The 21,490-nt window shown below is 45.1% G+C and overlaps 1 protein-coding gene across 1 annotated transcript in view; it reads right to left on the minus strand.

Moving 5' to 3' along the window:
* Positions 1–21,490, minus strand: part of LOC124622928 (myrosinase 1-like) — a 197,487-nt gene that overhangs the window by 104,651 nt on the left and 71,346 nt on the right. The window contains exons 6-7 of the mRNA XM_047148718.1: positions 13,349–13,443; positions 6,013–6,160 (exon numbers count right to left, since the gene is read on the minus strand). Of these exons, the coding sequence (XP_047004674.1) occupies positions 6,013–6,160; positions 13,349–13,443 (243 nt within the window). The remainder of the gene's footprint in view (positions 1–6,012; positions 6,161–13,348; positions 13,444–21,490) is intronic.

The raw sequence follows: 21,490 nt of genomic DNA on the forward strand, positions 1-21,490 counted from the left end.
TGTGGGCATCCTCCCGCACATGTGTATTCTCCTGGCCTGATAAATTTCGAAGTCCCCATGTGCCTGGTGTCAACAGCTACCATCACCTGAAGGTGTGAACAGCTGTATTGCCAAAATATTTTGAGATTTGCACAGTATGATCTGACAGCAAGAGATGTGTCAGGGAAGCATGAAAAGTCACATGACATAGGTAGTTTTCTGCAGCAGTGGAAATGTTGCAGCTGTGTCAACCAATCTAGATTACTTCATTAGAAGTAGAGAAGCTATTCGGTGTGGCACACACCTCATATTGTGAGTTGTACACAGTTACTGTATATGTCATTTCCATAGTTGATTAGACCTGTAGTACAATTGGCAGGTACTCAGTGAAAGGGTAGGGGATACTTTTAAGGTCCGAATTTTCTGAACTTTTATTATGGTTGCATGTAGGTGGCCTGTAGTGTAGAACCCAGGTTTTTGACCTCAAGAACACTGTGCTATCTTGGGGGCACTGAAAAGCTGCAAAATTAGGTGACTTTTCTGTCTCTTTTTTCCCCTACAAATTTTTCGCTTGTGTCCTATGACAGAAAACCTTCCTTGTAGAGTATTGAATTTCCCACAATTCTGATACACCAAATTTCTCAACTCAAAAACTGCTGAAAGTGCACCCACAGCATTATAGCTTTAATTTTACAAGTTTTTATTTATTTATTAATCATAATGCTATCTGCCTCTAACAGTTAATATTTATCAATATTAAGTAGCCACACTCCCCTCCACAGGATATTCATTTCCACGTGAGTTGGAGGAGAATCAGGAGGCTGAACGGAGCAGTGTCCATGGAAGACCATAGCTGTTGTTACTCTCCAACCTCCCGCCACCACATTCCATCATGCCCGAGTTCTTGAAAATGGGATTACTTCATATAGTATTGCAGTCCTACTGTTGCACTATGGATTCAGTGTTCCCACACGTGTACTCTAATGAAAACCTTCATTAAGGCTGAAGGCATGTGGGATCCAAACTTGCATGCCAAATGTGTCAGAGAGATGGTTCCTTACTACTGTGCAGTAGGTCTTCTGAACTGATGGTGTGCTAAGAGTGGACATCTTTACCACAAGTGCATGATCTGGCTAAAATAGGGATTTTCTAACTATGTGTTGTGTCTTCCAGAGGGGGCACGGCCTTACATAGGGGCATCCTGATGGGTTCATAAAAATAACAATTTGGTTTATTTGTTTTCTGAATAAAGGGCCAATGCATTCTCTAGAAGTGGTATCTAGTAGGCTGACAGATAAGTGTTCATACTACATCAGCATGGTAGATGGCAGTCTAATGCAAACCCTCTCCATGAAAAATACAAGCACACCAAAACACCACCACCTCCGAATTTTACTGTTGCTACTGCACACGCTGGCAGAGGACGTTCACCGGTCATTCGCCATACCCTCACCCTCCCACCGGATCGCCACATTGTGTTCCGTGAACGTCACTCCACACAACATTTCTCCACTGTTCAATTGTCCAGTGTTAACACTCACTCATAACACCAAGCGAGGCGTCGTTTGGCATTTACCAGCGTGATGTGTGGCTTATGAGCAGCTGCTAGACCATGAAAGCCAAGTTTTCTCACCTCCTGCCTTACTGTCATAGTACTTGCAATGGATCCTGATGCAGTTTGGAATTCCTGTGTGATGGTCTGGGTAGACGGCTGCATATTACACATTACAACCCTCTTCAACTGTCGGTGGCCTCTGTCAGTCAAAAGACGAGGTCAGCCTGTATGCTTTTGTGCTGTACATGTCCCTTCACGTTTCCACTTCACCATCACATCGGAAACAGTGGACCTAGGAATGTTAGAAGTGTGGAAATTTCGTGACATATGACACAAATGACACCCAATCAGCTGACCACATTCGAAGTCCGTGAGTTCTGCTGAGTGCCCCATTCTGTTCTCTCACAATGTCTAATGACTACTGAGGTCGCTGATATGGAGTACCTGGCAGTAGATGGCAGCACAATGCACCTAATATGAAAAACGTATGTTTTGGGGTATATTATCACAGAGGAGGAAGAAACTGATGCCCAATTTGACTTGGCGTATGGGCCAAATAGATAAAGGTGTGAAGCTTATATCTGTGTCGGTAACCGCCGGGTCAGCGCAACAGATTGCTAACTTGAGTGACCTGGAAATTTTCTCTGCTCAGAAAGTGGGTGTGGTGTTGTCCTTATCTTCGTATCGTCATTGCTGGTACGAAAATCGCCTACCTGGGGTCACAGGGCAAGTCATAAGCCTGTGTATCTTACAAGGGAACCTCCCCATCGCACCCCCCTCAGATTTAGTTGTAAGTTGGCACAGTGTATATGCCTTGCAAAACTGAACACAGATCAATCGATAAAACAGGAAGAAGTTGTGTGGAACTATGAAAAAATAAGCAAAATATACAAACTGAGTAGTCCATGTGCAACATAAGCAACATCAAGGAGACTCTGAGCCCCTGGGCGCCGTGGTCCCGTGGTTAGCGTGAGCAACTGCGGAAAGAGAGGTCCTTCAAGTCTTCCCTCGAGTGAAAACTTTATTTTCTTTATTTTCGCAAAGTTATGATCTGTCCGTTCGTTCATTGACGTCTCTGTTCACTGTAATAAGTTTAGTGTCTGTGTTTTGCGACCGCACCGCAAAACCGTGCGATTAGTAGACGAAAGGACGTGCCTCTCCAATGGGAACCGAAAACATTTGATCGCAAGGTCATAGGTCAACCGATTCCTCCACAGGGAAACACGTCTGACATATTATATACGACACTGGTGATGGCATGTGCGTTACATGACAGGAATATGTTGTCGACCCACCTAACTTGTACACTTGGCGAATGGGTAAAAAGATTCTTCCTCCTTGCCCGATTTAGGTTTTCTTGAGGATGTGATAATCACTTCCAAAAAAGTGATGAAAACATAAGAGTTTGTCACTTAAACTGAAAATAAAAAATTAAAATTTTCACCCGAGGTAAGACTTGAACCAAAGACCTCTCGTTCAGCAGCTTCTCTTACTAACCACGGGACCACGGCGCTCCTCTGTGGGCGTTCTCCTTCATGTTGCTTATCTTGCACATGGACTACTCAGTTCGTACATTTTGCTTATTTTTTCATAGTTCCACACAACCTCTTCCTGTTTTCTCGATTGATCTGTGTTCAGTTTTTCAAGGCCTATCCACTGTGCCAACTTATAACTAAATCTGAGGGGGATGCGATGAGGAGGTTCCCTTGTTAGTACAAGGGTACAACTCGGACCTAATGAACGTTCTGAATTATCGAACTATGCTGTCATATCGTCTTTCCACTGTTGAGATGGCTGTATGGGCGCTTACCAAAAGCCAGCAAATTAAAAAAATTTGTGAACATTTTTTGTGTGCTGCCAAATATATGTTTAGATGGTAAGAAAATGCAGTTTATTCGTGGGCGGGAGGTGTTCTTGCAGTTGTTTGATATTTGAAAGCACCTGCCATGAGGAATCTGGATTTCTTGTCATTCTTAGCAGAAATCAGCAGCCCCTTAATTGTAGGGGAGGGTGGTGGGGTACTTAATGTGCATTAAACATTCTTCCAAAAAAGTTGTACAGTTAAAATTACAATGCTAAAACCTGTCCTTTTTGCACTTTTTCTTTGACGATTTCCAACTTTTGCCGTTCGTTCTGTGTGATAAAAGTACATTTGACCAGAACAAATTTTAGAAAATTTTACGATCTGCAAGAAAGTTCTGAGTACTTTTTATTGTGGGACGAAATGGTTCAAAAAAAAAATGTTTTGAGAAAAAACTGAAGAAAGTGTCAAAATATTGTGATTTTTTTGGCTCCATAGTTCACAGGGCTCTCGAGGTCGCTACACACCACTACAGGATTCTGCCCTACATACCACATACACAGTACCTGACGTACTAAAAGTTCATAAAATTCGTTCCTTATGTAACGTCCAATGTATGTGACGACTGGGCAACTACCACGTGATTGAAATTAAAGTGCAGCTACACTATGAGATCCAGTGTGGGCTGTAATCATCCTATGGTATTAAAACTTGGTAGATATGGTGATATAGAACCGCTTTATGCTGGAAAACAAATTAGTTCCAGTTGTGGCACCATGTGTAAGTTTGGTGCTGCACACTGTATGACGGTTTTTAGCATCCACACTGTCATTTGACAAGCCATAATGTGACTGAACAGTATGGCTATCGAGAAAAAGAGACCAAGCACTGTTAGTAAAACCACTTTATGTGAACGACAGCACAGCAATAACAGTGCTGTATTAAGAGAGTGTCTCTTACTGAGAGGCCCGATGTCATTAAGAGGTGTAAAGAAGATAATGAACGGTTCTGGCGCTGCAGTCTGGAACCGCGAGACCGCTACGGTCGCAGGTTCGAATCCTGCCTCGGGCATGGATGTGTGTGATGTCCTTAGGTTAGTTAGGTTTAACTAGTTCTAAGTTCTAGGGGACTAATTACCTCAGCAGTTGAGTCCCATAGTGCTCAGAGCCATTTGAATTTTTTGAAGATAATGAAATCCGAAAACGCGGGTGAGCTTGGTGAGACACCTGGGAAAGGAAGGCATCCGATACTGGTGGAAGTTATTGACGAGCTGGTTGTTTGTGTGACTGACCATGCAGCATTTGCGCCGGGTAGTGCTAGAGTTGTGCAGTGTCAGGAAAATTTTTCGGTCCGTGGTCAACAGAACATAGTTTTGCGGTTTATTTTACACTGTTACACGTACAGGATCCAGACGGTGCAGCAACTGAAACCTTATAAACTGCAGAAATGTTCCGAACTTGCTCTTCGGTTTCTGACACGAGCGGAAGTTGATGACATGTGGCCGGGCAATATTCTTTGGAGTGAGGAGGCACGTTTTACACTACTGGGTGCAGTGAATACACGGAACCGCCGAATTTGGGGTACTGGTAAACTGCGTGTTGTGCACGAAGAGCCATTGCACTCGCCTTATGCGACTGTGTGGTGTGGATGTTTTGGTAAATTCTTCTTTGAAGAGAATACTCTCAGAGGGCCTGACGGCTGTACTGTGACCTCTGCACGTTATCGAGACAACCTTGTACAGCACTTGATTTCTTGCTTTGGAAGAGCACACCTGTATGGAAACCACTGTTTTCATGCAAGATGGGGCAACACCTCATGCTGCTCGCCCAGCAGATGATCTGCTTGAGCAGTCGAAGGTTTGCTTATCCAACCTTCCACGAAAGTGTTATCTCCATAAGTTTTCCAGATGCATGGCGTGCAAGATCACGTGATCGGAATCCATAAGACTTTTGGCGTTGGGGATATCTAACAGAACAAGTTCATCAGGGGTACGTTTGGTCTCTACCTGATCTGAAGACCAGTATGCAGGAACACGTTGTTTAGATTCCATCAGAACTGCTGCGAGCAATTGTTGATCACGTCGTTCTACAGATGCGGCATGTCGTCTCCGGTGCTCATGCTAAAAAAAATTGTCAACGGCGGTTAATAGTAAAATCAGCATTATGCCTTTCTCACTTGTTTGATATTTTCTGCCCACGACCAGTTCCTAAATCCATTACATATGGAAACATTTATCTAGGTTTTTCTTGCATTCGCCGGCCGGGGTGGCCGAGCGGTTCTAGGCGCTACAGTCTGGAACCACGCGACCGCTACGGTCGCAGGCTCGAATCCTGCCTCGGGCATGGATGTGTGGGATGTCCTTAGGTTAGTTAGGTTTAAGTAGTTCTAAGTTCTAGCAGTTAAGTCCCATAGTGCTCAGAGCCATTTGAACCATTTTCTTGCATTCACAGCACCAGATATGCACCTGGTGGCCAACATTGTAACTAATTTTTTTTCCAGGGTAAATCGATTCGTGATCGTTAACACATTAGAAAGTTTACGTAGTTTCGCTGCCATACAATAATTACAGCCCGCACCGGACCTTTGTGAATAGCTGCACTTTAATTGCAACCACTGGGTAGAACCAGCGACGTGGGAGGCGTGATACCAGGGAAGGGTACTGTATACACTGCAATACCTGTGAGCATCCGGCGCTCGTGTTCGCTGAAGCTGGGCAGACGCGACCGCCAGCGACCCTCCATCCGACTGCGGCAGTCTATGCGCTCGCGCATCACGGGTGGGTAGTCGCCTTCCGCGCTATATACGGGGTGCGCGAACCAGCCCACCTGCCAACAGCCACAGCACCACACCCAGTTACAACAGTTCAGAACCAAGTGTTCCGACTCAAACGTGCCACATGTAGGCCTAAGTTGATCCATGTGAACGATGTCCTCAAACTGGAAAAACAGCTGAAAAATGAGACAATGTACAGTATAGTATCCAAAAATTGGCGAGTATGCGCAAGGTGGGACTCGCATTTACTGAATTATGATCAAAAGCAAATATGAAAAAGTTTCCTCAGAAATGAATTAACGCAAAGCCCTACTATAGGGACGATGAGACAGGCAGATGCCAAGGAAGCAGGTACAGACGGGGTAACAACTGTCCAGAAAAAAAGTAACTCCTAGCAAAACTATTAACTACTGTAATCATTACTCTTCATCAATTCCTGAAATCTATGCATCTATCAGTACATTATTATCCATTAATATATCTGTCTGTCTGTCTATCTGACAGTCAATATGAATTAAAAAATCACATTACTATGTCCCCTAGCTTGAGTTACCTTTGGCCATTCAGATGCTGTGATTGCTCAAGAATTCATGGACGTTCAGAGAGTACAGCAGGTGTGGGCAACATCTAGTGACTCACACGCCTGATTCACATACTTACTTAAGCTCGCAGGCTGCACGCAAACTTTATTGATGAACAATGCATAGAAGAATTATTAAACAGGCGTTCTTAATACTTAATTCATTAAATTGTTTATTGTACATGCTAAAAAATCCTTTCATGAACTGACGATTGCAGGTGATCCATCAGAATAGACTCCAGGGAATTGGCTCCACTGCAGATTGAATGGTTCGATAACTTTTTCACTTCAGAAATACCTTCACCAGTAGTGGTTCCTTTAGCGGAATTATGCTAACAATTTTTCCACTATGGTGAACACATCTACATCATGGACAAAAAATTACCAACTGATTTGTGTCTCATAAATCAGTGCTCTCCAACTATTTGTATAATCCTGCAGCCTTATATGAACATGAATCGAGTGAAAGAGAGACAGTGGCAGCTAGTGGACACTGAAAGAAATCAATGGGGAAAGTTGAATTTAAATTGCTCTGAGCACTATGAGACTTAACATCTATGGTCATCAGTCCCCTAGAACTTAGAACTACTTAAACCTAACTAACCTAAGGACATCACACAACACCCAGTCATCACGAGGCAGAGAAAATCCCTGACCTCGCCGGGAATCGAACCCGGGAACCCGGGCGTGGGAAGCGAGAACGCTACCGCACGACCACGAGCTGCGGACGGGGAAAGTTGAAAATCTGTGTCAGACTGGGACCATATCCAGATGGCCGAGTGGTTAAGGCAACTACTCATGAGAAGTGGTTCGAATCCCGGTCCACCACAAGTTTTCAACTTTTCCCATTGATTTCTTTCAATGCCCAAGAGCTGCCATTGTGTGTCTTTCCTCCGATTTATACACTTTTGTCATCAACCGTCATACCGATTCAACAAATCACCAATTCATGGAACCACAGTTTGTCTCGATAAATGTATTTGTTCGGACTCTCTCTCTCTCTCTCTCTCTCTCTCTCTCTCTCTCTCTCTCTCTATCGGGGCATAGTACACATTCATTCTCTAAGACGCACTCCTTTGCGAACTCGCCTTTAGCAAAATATTTTAAAGATTTCGCAATTTTTATGAAACTAGTTTCAACTGAATTGTTTGGCAAACAATTTTGCTATTGCTTGTCCAATATGTAAATTAATACTTTAACTTTGTCTTTCCGCAATTTCCTGTTAGTTGTTTTTGAGCAACATGTTTCGTAGAAGAGAACACGGTAATTCCTTCAGAACAGACAGTGAATGAACTCGGTAAAGACGAAAAGAAACACTTGCATGAAATTAATGAACAACTAGCATTAAATTTCATGAACTTTATGAGTGAATTTGTTCACCAAGTTATGACCCCTGCTACTGTTGTCCAGATCGGCATATTTCGCGAGTAATTAGCAATTTTCATTCCATTGTCAGCTGCTACCAACGTTTGTGCTATCAACGTGTAGCACAAAAGTAGTGAGTAAGCAGAAGATTACGCACGCGCGCGCTTGTGTGTGTGTGTGTGTGTGTGTGTGTGTGTGTGTGTGTGTGTGTGTGTGTGTGTGTATGTATGTGTGTGTGGTTAAAATCCAGCGGTGGTGAAATGGCGCTGCACGTGCTGCTAAATAAGCAAAACTTCCACTGGTCTGCCTCATGAGCTGCAAACCCGAGGTGAGCGGGAGTGTCGATGGAAAATATCCGAAAATGCGTACTCGGCCTAGCAAATACAGCTCCTCGTTCCCTCCCAGAATTTCTTCCGTGTGTCGGATTGAAACCTGCGGACCACCCGTTGCCCACCCGTGGTCTACCGGAATACTGAAAACAATTTACAAAAACAGAGCATAATAATCTAAGAAAGACATAAATCACTAGCTTCGAATAGATAAAATTGAAGGGAAAACTATGAGACCATATATCCATCTTTAAAGATTGTTTAAGAATCACGAGCGGCGTACAATAAGTAATGCAACACTATTTTTTTTCTCGGCCAATTTCAGTTGAAAACATGAGGGACTCGTTGTGGGCCATCGTGGAATATTCCCGCTTCAGCCCCTATAGTTTTCATGGAGTTCATATAGGTGACGGCGCTATACGTAGCCTTCAAAATGGTATCGGTAACAGAGACTCGATTCAAGCAGAGAGCTGTCATTAAGTTTCTTTTGGCGGAAAACCGGAGCATTGTAAATGTTCATAGGGGCTTGCAGAATGTCTACTGACACGTGGCAGTCAACAAAAGCGCGTTGAGTCGTTGGGCGAGGCACCAGGCATGCATCATCACAATAAGGTCACGCAAAACTATCCGATCTCCTCGACACGGTATACACGCGGGAGTACCCCAGGGAAGCATCCTAGGGCCCCTACTGTTTAACCTCTACATAAACGATCTCCCAACCACACACAACACAACGAAGGCAATCTACGCGGATGACACAGCCATCCTCGCGCAAGATTGGAAACCATCAAACATTACGTCACGCTTACAGACTGCACTCAAAGTGGCTGAGCCTTGGCTGAAGAAATGGCGTGTTAGAGTAAACGTCGACAAGTGCGAAGCCGTTCTGTTCACTAGAAGACAGAAGCAACTGCGCAAACCCCGATACTGCAGACCAATAACTCTACATGCACGCCCAATGCGTTTCCGCGAGAAAGTCCAATACCTCGGTGTCTGGCTGGACCGGAAATTACTCTGGGGGGGACCACATACAACACATGACCAACCGAGCAAGCGCGAGGCTCAGACAGCTCTACCCTACGCTCAACAGGCGTAGCACACTGAACGGAAGGGTGTCGAGGTCCATGTACATGACACTTATTCGACCCCTGATGACGTACGCAGCTCCTGTCTGGGGATATGCTGCGCCTACACGCCTGCGCCGTCTGCAGCCCATACAAAACAAATTACTCAAAATCATAAGCAATGCTCCACGATACACACGCATCGCGGACCTTCACCGGGAATACCGACTTGAGACTCTCACGTAGGTAATCCACAAACTCACCACAAGACTATACAGAAACTCCAGACATTTGCAGAACCCGTTTATTCTGAATCTGGGGAACTACGACCACAACCATAGATGGAAACATAAAAGACCCCCCCCCCCCCCCCCACACACAGTGAGATGATCTATGGCCGATCTCCCACTACTATATAACGATCTTGATTGTTCCAGGAATGCAGCAGCTGCAGCAACTGGGATACATCGCCATCGCTTGCCACGGTAATGATGCTAGTAAGCCACTACTGCTCTTGCTAACCATCCCACTGTCGCAGAGGTTTTTTTTCCCACTGCACGAGCCTTGGCACTTTTTCCCTCTGCTCTTCAAATTGCTACCCTCACTCGCGTTTCGTCCACTATTTATCACCCGATGGAGCGTGTTAATGCGTTGTCTTACCCAGACGCACGGATAACATCACAGCCCAGCATCCTGTGATTCACTTACTAGATAACTAACAGGTTGACGGAGGTGACAGTAGAACTTTTGGTCTGGTCACCACGTTGGTGCTGGCGTGGAGGGGCTCCATCTCTTTTTTCGTTCGATCTTCTGCGTGCCGGCCGACCACACACAGTTGTGACTCCTATGTTGAAACGTGCGAACACACTCGTGTGAGTTGATCGATGGATCGCAATCAAACACCTCATTGCTCACCTGGATGCGTCTGTTGGTAGTGCTGATACACTCGTGTACACCAGTTGGGATACTCAAAGGTGTGAGTGACTGCTGGGTTCCTTGCCGCTAACAGAAGATCATAAAGAGCAAATGAAGGGACGTGTGTGTGGAATTGCGTAATGGTGACACTTTTTGTCGATCATCGTCACAAGCGATAAAACATGGGTTCATCATTTCGAACCGGAAGCCGAACAGCAATTAATGGAGTGGTGTCACACCACCTTTCCTCCGAAGAAAAAGGTCAAAGACGCACTCTCAGCTGTCTTCTGGGACTCTGAGGGGGTTGTTCTGTTTGATGTCTTCCCTCATGTTGCAACAATCAACTCTGAAGTGTATCACGCTATCATCAGGAAACTGAAGAAATGGCTTCAGCGTGTTTATCGCTAAAAAAAAATGCAAACCAACTTCGTGACAACGCAAGGCCTCACCTTAGACTGCATACCTGAAAGGAGTTCACAAAACTTCATTCGACTATTCTTCCTAGTCCACCCTACAGCCCAGATCTCGCACCTTCCGGCCTCCATCTGTTTGGCTCAATGAAGGATGCACTCTGGAGGAAGCAGTACGTGGATGATGGAGAGGTTTTGATACAGCAAGACATTGGCTCTGTTGTCGACCAGTAGAGTGGTACTGTGAGGGCATACAGGTCCTCTCAATAAGGTGGCGTAAGGCTGTCACATTTAAAGTAAATATGTTGAGAAGTAGGGTTTTGAAGCCAAATGAGTGGGAAATAAGATGGCGTATTGGAATCCTGGACAAAATCAACTAGATTTCAGAAAAAAATGTGTTGCTTTGCCTATTGAACTCCCCTTGTAACTGGGAGATACATGCGAGTTCTGCTACCCCAGCATTCCTATCTTATGCCTACGAGAAGAAGCCTTTCTCACGGGCTGTTTCCGCAGTGCTCCTACTGCGTCATTTCGTCCACGTACCAGTCACAAAGAAACGACTACCATCGCTAACATGGTGTACATGACGACAGTATGCTTTGTTTAAACAGCTGTCGCCTATAGTCGTTCGTGTCAGCAAAAATGTTCAAATGTGTGTGAAATCTTATGGGACTAACTGCTAAGGTCATCAGTCCCTAAGCTTACACACTACTTAACCTAAATTATCCTAAGGACGAACGCACACACCCATGCCCGAGGGAGGACTCGAACCTCCGCCGGGACCAGCCGCACAGTCCATGACTGCAGCGCCTAAGACCGCTCGGCTAATCCCGCGCGGCTTCGTGTCAGCAATGTAGTTTTTTCTGCTACTTCGCTACAGTATTTATTCGAGTCAACGAAGGAAAATTGGGGGGAAAAATTCGTGTGGTTCCCAAATTTTTGTAAAGTGGTAGGAGGGAGCACCATGACAACATACTAAAAATCCTGACTGGTGGGCCAGCCGGAGTGGCCGAGCGGTTCTAGGCGCTACAGTCTGGAACCGCGCGACCGCTACCGTCGCAGGTTCTAATCCTGCCTCGGGCATGGATGTGTGTGATGTCCTTAGGTTAGTTAGGTTTAAGTAGTTCTAAGTTCTAGGGGACTGATGACCTTAGAAGTTAAGTCCCATAGTGCTCAGAGCCATTTGAACCTGACTGGTGGGGTGTCAGCATGGGGGTGGAAAGAGGGGGGGGGGGGCTTTTAATGGTTACTGCGTCGCCAGTGATTCATCAGGCGAGCTGTGGAAGGATTGGTTGATATAACTTTGCGAGACACCCTTTAGTTGCTTGTGTGGACAGGCACTACCTTGCTGAAATGTAAGCCCACGATGGCTTGCCATGAAATGCAACAAAACGAGATACAGAATACCGTCGACGTACCGCTGTGCTGTAAATGTGCCGCGGATGACGACTAAAGGTATCCTGATATGAAAAGAAATGGCATCCAAGGCCATGACTCCTGGTTGTCAGGCCATGTGGCAGGCGACAGGTTGGTATCCCACAATCCAGTCAATGCGATTCCAAACCGAAGGCCTGTCTGGAGATGTCCCAGACAGTTGTGAGATACTAACCTGACTGCCGCTTGCCTTACGGCCCGACAACCCAGAGAGGTAGTCAGGGATCTAACCCGCCAATTGGACGATATCCCTCGGGAAGGCATCCATCAACTCCCTCAACCAATGATAAGCAAAATAACTGCGTGCATAAGGACCAGAGGTGAACCAACGTTTTATTGACTTGCTCAATTTGTGAAGCTCTTTCTTTTCTTGAATTTGTCTGAAATTGTAATCGTTTGTATGTGCATAGGCATCACATGTACAGATTTCCGACCTGTTCTGGTGATTCCTTAATCGTGCGTCTTTTTTTCCTTAGAGTGTATATGTGATCAACGCTGTAACGATTATTTTGGTACACCCTACACTTAGGGGCCGACGGCCAATTTATCGCTCTCCTACTATAGCTAATCTATTGGTGGCTCATAACTTACTAATTTATGTACACTACCAGTTAATAATTCGATACATTTACGGCCTGATGTGCCATCCCACAATGTCAGTATTAGCTCTTAAGCAAAAAAGTTTGAAGACCACTGGTGTAGAAACCCTCAACAATCGTGGCAAACAGTAACTGTTGGCCACAAACTGCTTTACTTAATGCGCGTCAAACCGCTACCACTTGAATCTTTTAACGCAACAAATGTTCCCAAGTCCCCTGTCCTTCAAAGAAAGTGCGCTTATTTCCGTACCATGCAGCCGTGTCGTATACCGCAGCAGGGGGGTCCATATTTCTTGCGTTATTTATCGCACAAAAGTTGCCTTAGGAAACGGCCGCCTAACCCCAGACTCTCTCCTATACATATATTTTCCATATTATTTTCAAGTACACCTGAGGAGTTTTTCCATCTCTTGTCGTAAGGCGTCAACTGAAATGTACAGCGCAAAATATGAACGAGTTTGTGAGAGAGAAGCAGCCTGCTCTTTTCAGTATGTGTGGCACTTTTATCTCAGTTGTTAATACCCGCTACGTGACTGACTACGTACCTGGAACTGGAAGAGACGGCGCGCAGCCGCAACATCCTCTGGAGCATCCGACGCAGGCTGTATGTGTACAGCGCTCAGTGCCAGTCCCAGACGACCTGCAACAGAACACATTGGAGTCAGTAACCAAAAGAAACACACACGAACAAATACGATACTTTAGGCCTTTTTGACATAGCTGCTCTGGTCCAAACGCTGCCGTAGGTTACAGTCTTGGTAGTTCTAACAGATCTCATGCCATGAGGGGCGTTTGAAAAGTACATGCAAAAATAAAAGCTACTTACGTGTTTGGGGTAAACCTTTTTTTTATTTTTCGACATAGTCTCCTTTTAGACTTACTCTTCGTCCAACACTGTTATAATTTGTTGATCCCTTCCGAATAATAGGTATTTTCCAAGTCTGCAAAATAGCTATTAGTTGGTGCATTCACCTTCTCATTTGAATAAAATCTTCGTCCTGCCAGCCATTTCTTCAAATTGGGGAACAAACAGTAGTCCGAGGGAGCGAAGTCTGGAGAACAGGGGGCTGTGAACCGTGCTGAAATCCTATTTACATTAATTTTGAGACCACAACTGCTGAGGTGTGTGCTGATGCATTGTTGTGATGGAAAAGGAACTTTTTGCGGTCCGACTGCCGGCGTTTTTCTTGCACCTCGGTTTTCAAACAGTCCAGTAACGATGAATAATATGCACTTGTAATAGTTTTACCATTTTCCAGATAGTCGATGAGGATTATCCCTTGTGAATCGCAAAAGACAGTCACCATAACCATTCCGGCCGAAGCACTGCTCTTCGCCTTTTTTGGTGCAGATTCTCCCTCGGTAACCCATTGTTTAGATTGGTGTTTGGTCTGAGGAGTATAGTAATGTATCCATGTTTCATCCACAGTGACGAAACGGCGCTTAAAGTCCTGCGGATTGCAACACTTAACACGATTCCGTCTTTGGTCAAGCGTGAACAATCGCGGAACCCATCTTTCGGATACCTTTCTCATGTCCAAATGTTTATGCAAAATATTATGTACCCGTTCATTCGAGATGCCCACAGCACTAGCAATCTCACGCACCTTAACTCTTCTGTCATCCATCACCACATCATGGATTTTATCAATGATTTCTGGAGTTGTAACCTCCACAGGGCATCAGAACGTTTAGCATCACATGTGCCCATCTGGCCACTCCGAAAATTTTGAAACCACTTATAAACTGTTTTAACAGAAGGTGCAGAGTCACCATAATGTTTATCAAGCTTCTGTTTAGTCTCCTGAGTGGTTTTGTCTTTCAAAAAGTAATGTTTAAACACCACACGAAATTCTTCTTCGTCCATTTTTTGACAATCACTCAACTTCATTGATTCATACGAATGCCAAACACAAAGAAATAGGCCAATATGGCTGAAACTTGGTATGCGTTCTTTCCAAAAATGCTGCTAACTAAAAATGACGTCGATACGCGCCGGTGGTGCCATCTCTCGGACTTTGCACGGACTTTTCAAACGCCCCTCGTTTATGTACACTACTGTCCATTAAAATTGCAACACCACGAACATGACGTGCTACAGACGCGAAATTTAATCGACACGAAGAAGATGCTGTGATATGCAAATGATTAGCTTTTCAGAACATTCACTCAAGGTTGGCGCCGGTGGCGACACCTGCAACGTGCTGACATGAGGAAAGTTTCCAACCGATTTCTCATACACAAACAGCAGTTGACCGGCGTTGCCTGGTGAAACGTTGTTGTGATGCCTCGTGTAAGGAGGAGAAATGCCTACCATCACGTTTCCGACTTTGATAAAGGTCTGATTGTAGCCTATCGCGATTTCGGTTTATCATATCGCGACATTGCTGCTCGCGTTGGTCGAGATCCAATGACTGTTACCAGAATATGGAGCCGGTGGGTTCAGGAGGGTAATACGGAACGCCGTGCTGGATCCCAACGGCCTCGTATCACTAGCAGTCGAGATGACAGGCATCTTATCTGCATGACTGTAACGAATCGTGCAGCCACGTCTCGATCCCTGAGTCAACAGATGGGGCGTTTGCAAGACAACAACCATCTCCACGAACAGTTCGACGACGTTTGCAGCAGCGTGGACTATCAACTCTGAGACCATGGCTGCGGTTACCCTTGACGCTGCATGACAGACAGGAGCGCCTGGGATGGTGTACTCAACGACGAACCAGGGTGCACGAATGGCACAACGTCATTTTTTCGGATGAATCCAGGTTCTGTTTACAGCATCATGATGGTTGCATTCGTGTTTGGCGACATCGCGGTGAACGCACATAGGAAGCGTGATGGTATGGGGTGCCATTGGTTACACGTCTCGGTCACCTCTTGTTCGCATTGACGGCGCTTTGAACAGTGGACGTTATATTTCAGATGTGTTACAACCCGTGACTCTACCCTTCATTCGATCCCTGCGACACCCTACATTTCAGCAGGATAATACACGACCGCATGTTGAAGGTCCTGTACGGGCCATTATGGATACAGAAAATGTTCGACTGCTGCCCTGGCCAGCACATTCTCCAGATCTCTCACCAATTGAAATTGTCTGGTCAATGGTGGCTGAGCAACTGGCTCGTCACGATACGCCAGTCCCTACTATTGATGAACTGTGGTATCGTGTTGAAGCTGCATGGGCAGCTGTATCTGTACACGCCATCCAAGCACTGTTTGACTCAACGCCCAGGCGTATCAAGGCCGTTATTACGGCCAGAGTTGGTTGTTATGGGTACTGATTTCTCAGGATCTATGCACCCGATTTCTCAGGATCTATGCACCCAAATTGCGTGAAAATGTAATCACATGTCAGTTCTAGTATAATATATTTGTCGAATGAATACCCGTTTATCATCTGCATTTCTTCTTGGTGTAGCAATTTTAATGGCCAGTAGTGTATTAAATCCCTTTGATCAGGGAGTCAGCCTTGAAACACACTTTAGATAAGCAAATACGGAGCTTGTCGGGATATGCAAGAACCGTCAGACGCAAATGAACAATTTTTGGTGGAAAAATTATACAGGTTTGCGTTCGTGAGACAAATAAGCGGTATACTTACGATTTTCCTGACGAGACTTCGAATTTACTGCGAAATGTTGAACTTCTCAACAGTGAAATGTATCTCGAATGAATTTCTGAAATATCACTGTAATGCGGAGCACCAAAAAAGCGACAACTAACTATTGTCCCCACTGCTGCAGGCAGCGAGGTTCTTGTCGTGAGCCTTTCTCACTCGTCACAGCAACACACGTCTCGACCGAGTTCGTCGTCAGGTTAAGCTCGGAAGATGTTACAATGTTGTAAAGAACTGGGCTTTTGTACGACACGCTCCAGCTCATCCGGCCATTCTGATTTAGATTTTCCGTGGTTTACCTGAACTTCTCTACATCCATATTTCTCATACAGCTGTTAAGTGTACGGCAGAGAGTACTTTCCACTTTCCACTGGAGCGCAAAACTTTCTCATGATGTGTCACTGCCAAATAACGTAGCTCGATGAAACTTTTACCATACGTAGAACGAACTACTACAGTATAGCACAGAACGTAACTGCAAGAAATAAGAAGCTGGCCGAACGGAAGTGACACTTTTATTCAAAGACAATAATTACACTGAGATTTCAGCGATCCATGACGGTCTCCTGAACATTGCAAAAGGCACGACATGGTTCTTAGTAAATTGTGTGATCAGCAATACATTCTCTGCAACTTGCTCCATTGCTGGACGTAAAGTGGGTAAGGAGTTCTTATGGCTGGGCGTTTCAGTCTTCTACCAACACGGTTGATAGCTGCTGGGTGATCTTTAAGCCGTTGGCAAGTCGGACCATGCATCCGAACGTTTAGCCTTGAGTGGGCCGAGTTTGTGAGGTCAAAGCGTGGAATAGCAGGTTGGGAAGTCCTTACGAACGTGCAGAGCAATATCTAGCACGTCAGATATTTTGGACGTGCGGTTGAGCATTGACCAATGAGGTGGCAGACCGCCACCTATGTCACGTGCACGCCATCTCCCTTCGGTGCAGAGTTGTGAGGCTCCATGTTGGCTTTCAGTTGAGGCCCGTATGTATATATGCCATTTCTGAGCACCGGCAAACGGGGGAGCTCTCATAAACACTCCTTTAATTGTATGATTCGTTCTGACAAAATAACAAAAAAACGTAATATTCGTGGGAAAAGTATTATTGTAACTTGCGTATTATGAGAGTAGGCTATTTTAAATCAGCATGTTGAAAATCCATTAAAATTCATTGTTATTGGTACAGTTCGTTATAATTAAATTTCAGTAAGTAAAATAGCTATAATAAAACTTTCATGGTATAGTAATAAGCTAGATATGGCCCTTAAACAGCTGTGGTCACGGTAGTGTTAGTGATTCGCATCCAACTACATCTAAATATTTTTTTCTCCTGTCCTTAGCTTTTTAATAGGTTTTGATACTTTCTTATTAGTTCAGTATAAGTATATACTGTAATATTCGATGTTACGTAAATATAAGTGCTCTTTTTGGGAACTGAGTTTGTTCGCTTAATGTATAGGGCACCTTGCACTACTTGCAGTAAGATATTTTGGCCTTTCTTCTTTTGAGTTTTGCAATTCACATGTAAAGATTCTGCTACTGAGTGATCAAATAAGAATGACCGTAATGTTTTACTAAAAAGGCAGAATGATGAAATAATTTTTATCTTATGTGGGGAACTATTGTAAATTTGTATCGCCTTACTTTCACGGATATTGAAGTTTTCATTTATACCCACATCAAAAAAAGTTTTGCATCACCCCTGTTCCCAGAACTCGGGAAGATAGATCTTGACTGTAAATATTGTATCACAGACACAGTCCCTTTGACTGTTCAGAGATGTCGCTGAACCCACCCAAAGATGTAAACAACCATTCATTAGCAGCCCTATTAGATGGAGGGGGTCAGACAGCCGATCAATTCCAGTCATTCCACCAGGAAGGAGGTACACGGCTTGTGTTGTCTGTAGTTCAACCGTGCCTGGACTGTCAATAGGGCGGTTCGATCGCGTGCGCATTGTTACTTTGTGCCAGGAAGGGCTCTCAGCAATTGAAGTGTCCAGGCGTCTCGGAGTTAACCGAAGCGATGTTGTTCGGACACGGAGGAGATACAGAGAGAGAGAGAGAGAGAGAGAGAGAGAGAGAGAGAGAGAGAGAGAGAGAGATAGATAGATAGGAACTATCGATGACATGCCTCGCTCAGGCCGCCCAAGGGCTACTACTGTAGTGGATGACGGCTACCTACGGATTATGGCTCGGAGGAACCCTGACTGCAACGCCACCATATTGAATAATGCTTTCCGTGCAGCCACAGGACGTCGTGTTAACGATTCAAACCCTGCGCAATAGGCTGCATGAAGCGCAACTTCATCCCGTCGTCCATGGCGAGGTCCATCTTTGCAACCACGACATCATGCAGTGCGGTACAGATGGGCCCAACAACACGCCGAATGGACCGCTCAGGATTGGCATCACGTTCTCTTCGCCGATGAGTGTCGTATATCCCTTCAACCAGACAATCGTCGGAGACGTGTTTGGAGGCAACCCAGTCAGGCTGAACTCCTTAGACACACTATCCAGCGAGTGCAGCAAGGTGGAGGTTCACTGCTGTTTTGGGGTGGGATTATGTGGGGCCACCGTAACGGCTGTATGATACACGAAAGCCATCCTCCAACCGATAGTGCAACCATATCGGCAACATATTGATGGGGCATTCGTCTTCATGGATGACAATTCGTGCCCCCAATCATGCCCATCTCTTGAATGGGCTTCAGGTTAACGACATCAGTCGACTAGAGTGGCCAGGATATTCTCCAGACGTGAACCCTATCGCACATGTTTGGGATAGAACAGTGACTTGATGAACTTGTGGACGGTATGCCACGACGAATATTGCCTTCATGCATCAATGCAAGAGGACGTGCATCGTGTATTAGGGGTACCGGTGTGTACAGCAATCTGGACCGCCACCTCTGAAGGTCTCGCTGTATGGTGGTACAACATGCAGTGTGTGGTTTTGATGAGCAATAAAAAGGGCGAAAATGACGTTTATGTTGATCTTTATTCCAATTTTCTTTACAGGTTCCGGAACTCTCGGAACCCAGATGACGCGAAACTTTTTTGATGTGTGTGCACACTACAGACAGAACAACCTGACTAGCATATGGACAAGGGAGAAAAGTACGTTTTAATAGAGCTAATATGGGAATTTTACGCCCGTCCATTTCGTAAACAACGCGATTTACGAGCGAGATACTGCCGATAACTACCACTGGAGAGCGTTGGGGCCCACGTACACGCACAAGTCGCAACGTTTCTGAGCGTTCAGTAGCACGTTGAAGTCGCCACGCTCAGCGTTGAGGTTCAACAGCACGGTCCGTGTGCCTGCGGCTTCAGTGTATGTGTGTGTGCTGCTGTACGTCTCCTCAACGCTTTCCACACCTGCTAGGTGGGATTTAATTCGGGGGAACTGGCATTCTAGTCCATCAGTCTAATATCTCCCCGTTCCAAGAACTACTCCACCCGCACTGTTCGATGCCGTCGTGCATTGTCATCCATTAAACCGTGGTCGGGGCCGAACGTACGCCTGAAAAGAGGCACGTGGGGAAGGAGTACAACGTCACAGTAACGTTGACCGGTGAGTGCATCATGTTCAAACATTTGCACTTCAGTACGCCTCACACCAAAACGCCTGGACCACCAAAACGATTACGTTCGACAGTGTACCTGGCTGTATTAAGTACCCTCGTACGCCGAGATGGGGTAACACGTAATGTACGCAGGGACATTGTTGCACATGATTGTTTTGGTAATTCAGGTGTAATGATGTGGGGATCCGTAATGTTGCACGGGTGTACTGATATCCAAGTCTATGAACGCTACAAATAATTCAATACCTTCTCTTGCTGACAGTACGGGTAATGTAACTGATGATCATAAACAGAAGGCCGAAATTCTAAACCTAGCTTTCAAAAACTCATTTACGGTAGAGGACTTTAGCACCATTCCCCCTTTCAACTATCGAACAAATGCTAGGATGTCTGACATAGTGTTTATAGTGTGTCTGGGATTGTAAAACAGTTAAGATCCTTAGATGCCAGGATGGCATCTGGCCCAGACGGTATCCCCGTAAGATTATATGTTGACTACGCTATAAATATAGCACCATTCTCATCCGTCATCTATCAGAGATCACTGGAACAGAGGAAAGTTCCACGGGACTGGAAGAAGGCCCAGGTTATAGCAATCTATAAAAAGGGCAGAAAATCGGATGCACATAATTACTGGCCAATTTCACTGAAATCAATTTGTTGTAGAATCATGGCACATATTCTGTGTTCAAACATAATGATCTTTCTAGACTGAGAAGCTCATCTGCAGAAACCAGCTCGGTTTTAGGAAACAGCGGTCATGCGAGAGACAACTGGCCCTCCTTGTGCAAGATACACAACAGGCTCTAGATACAGGCTCCCAGGTCGATGCCATATTTCTCGACTTTCGAAAGGCGTTCGACTCAGCTCCGCACTGTCGCTTGCCCCAAAAATTGCGCGCTTTCGGTCTATCCGATGACATATGCGGTTGGATAGAAAGTTTTCTAACGGACAGGGAGAAGTATGTCGTCCTGAACGGGATGATTTCAACAGAAACAAGCGTAACTTCAGGTGTGCCTCAGGGCAGCGTAATAGGTCCACTGCTTTTTACGATTTACACAAACGATCTGGTTGATGGTATTGACAGCGGCAATAGACTGTTTGCCGATAATGCTGTAGTCTACAGGAAAGTAGTATCACACGAAAGTTGTGAAGAAATCAATGATTTGCAGAAAATAAATGTGTGGTGTAATGACTGGTAGTTATCTCTCAATATTAGTAAGTGTAATCTACTGCATATAACAAGACGAAAATCCCTATTAATGTACGAGTACAAAATAAATGCCCAGTCTTTGGAAGCGGTAACATCCGTCAAGTATCTGGGTGTGACTATTCGAAATGATCTCAAATGGAATCATCAGATTACACAAATAACGGGTAAGGCGAACTCTAGATTGCGGTTTATTGGTAGAATCCTGAAGCGATGCAGCCCTTCAACAAAGGAAATAACTTACAATACGTTAGTTCGTCCAGTCTTC

This window comes from Schistocerca americana, chromosome 7, assembly GCF_021461395.2.
Source record: "Schistocerca americana isolate TAMUIC-IGC-003095 chromosome 7, iqSchAmer2.1, whole genome shotgun sequence".
NCBI lineage: Eukaryota > Metazoa > Arthropoda > Insecta > Orthoptera > Acrididae > Schistocerca > Schistocerca americana.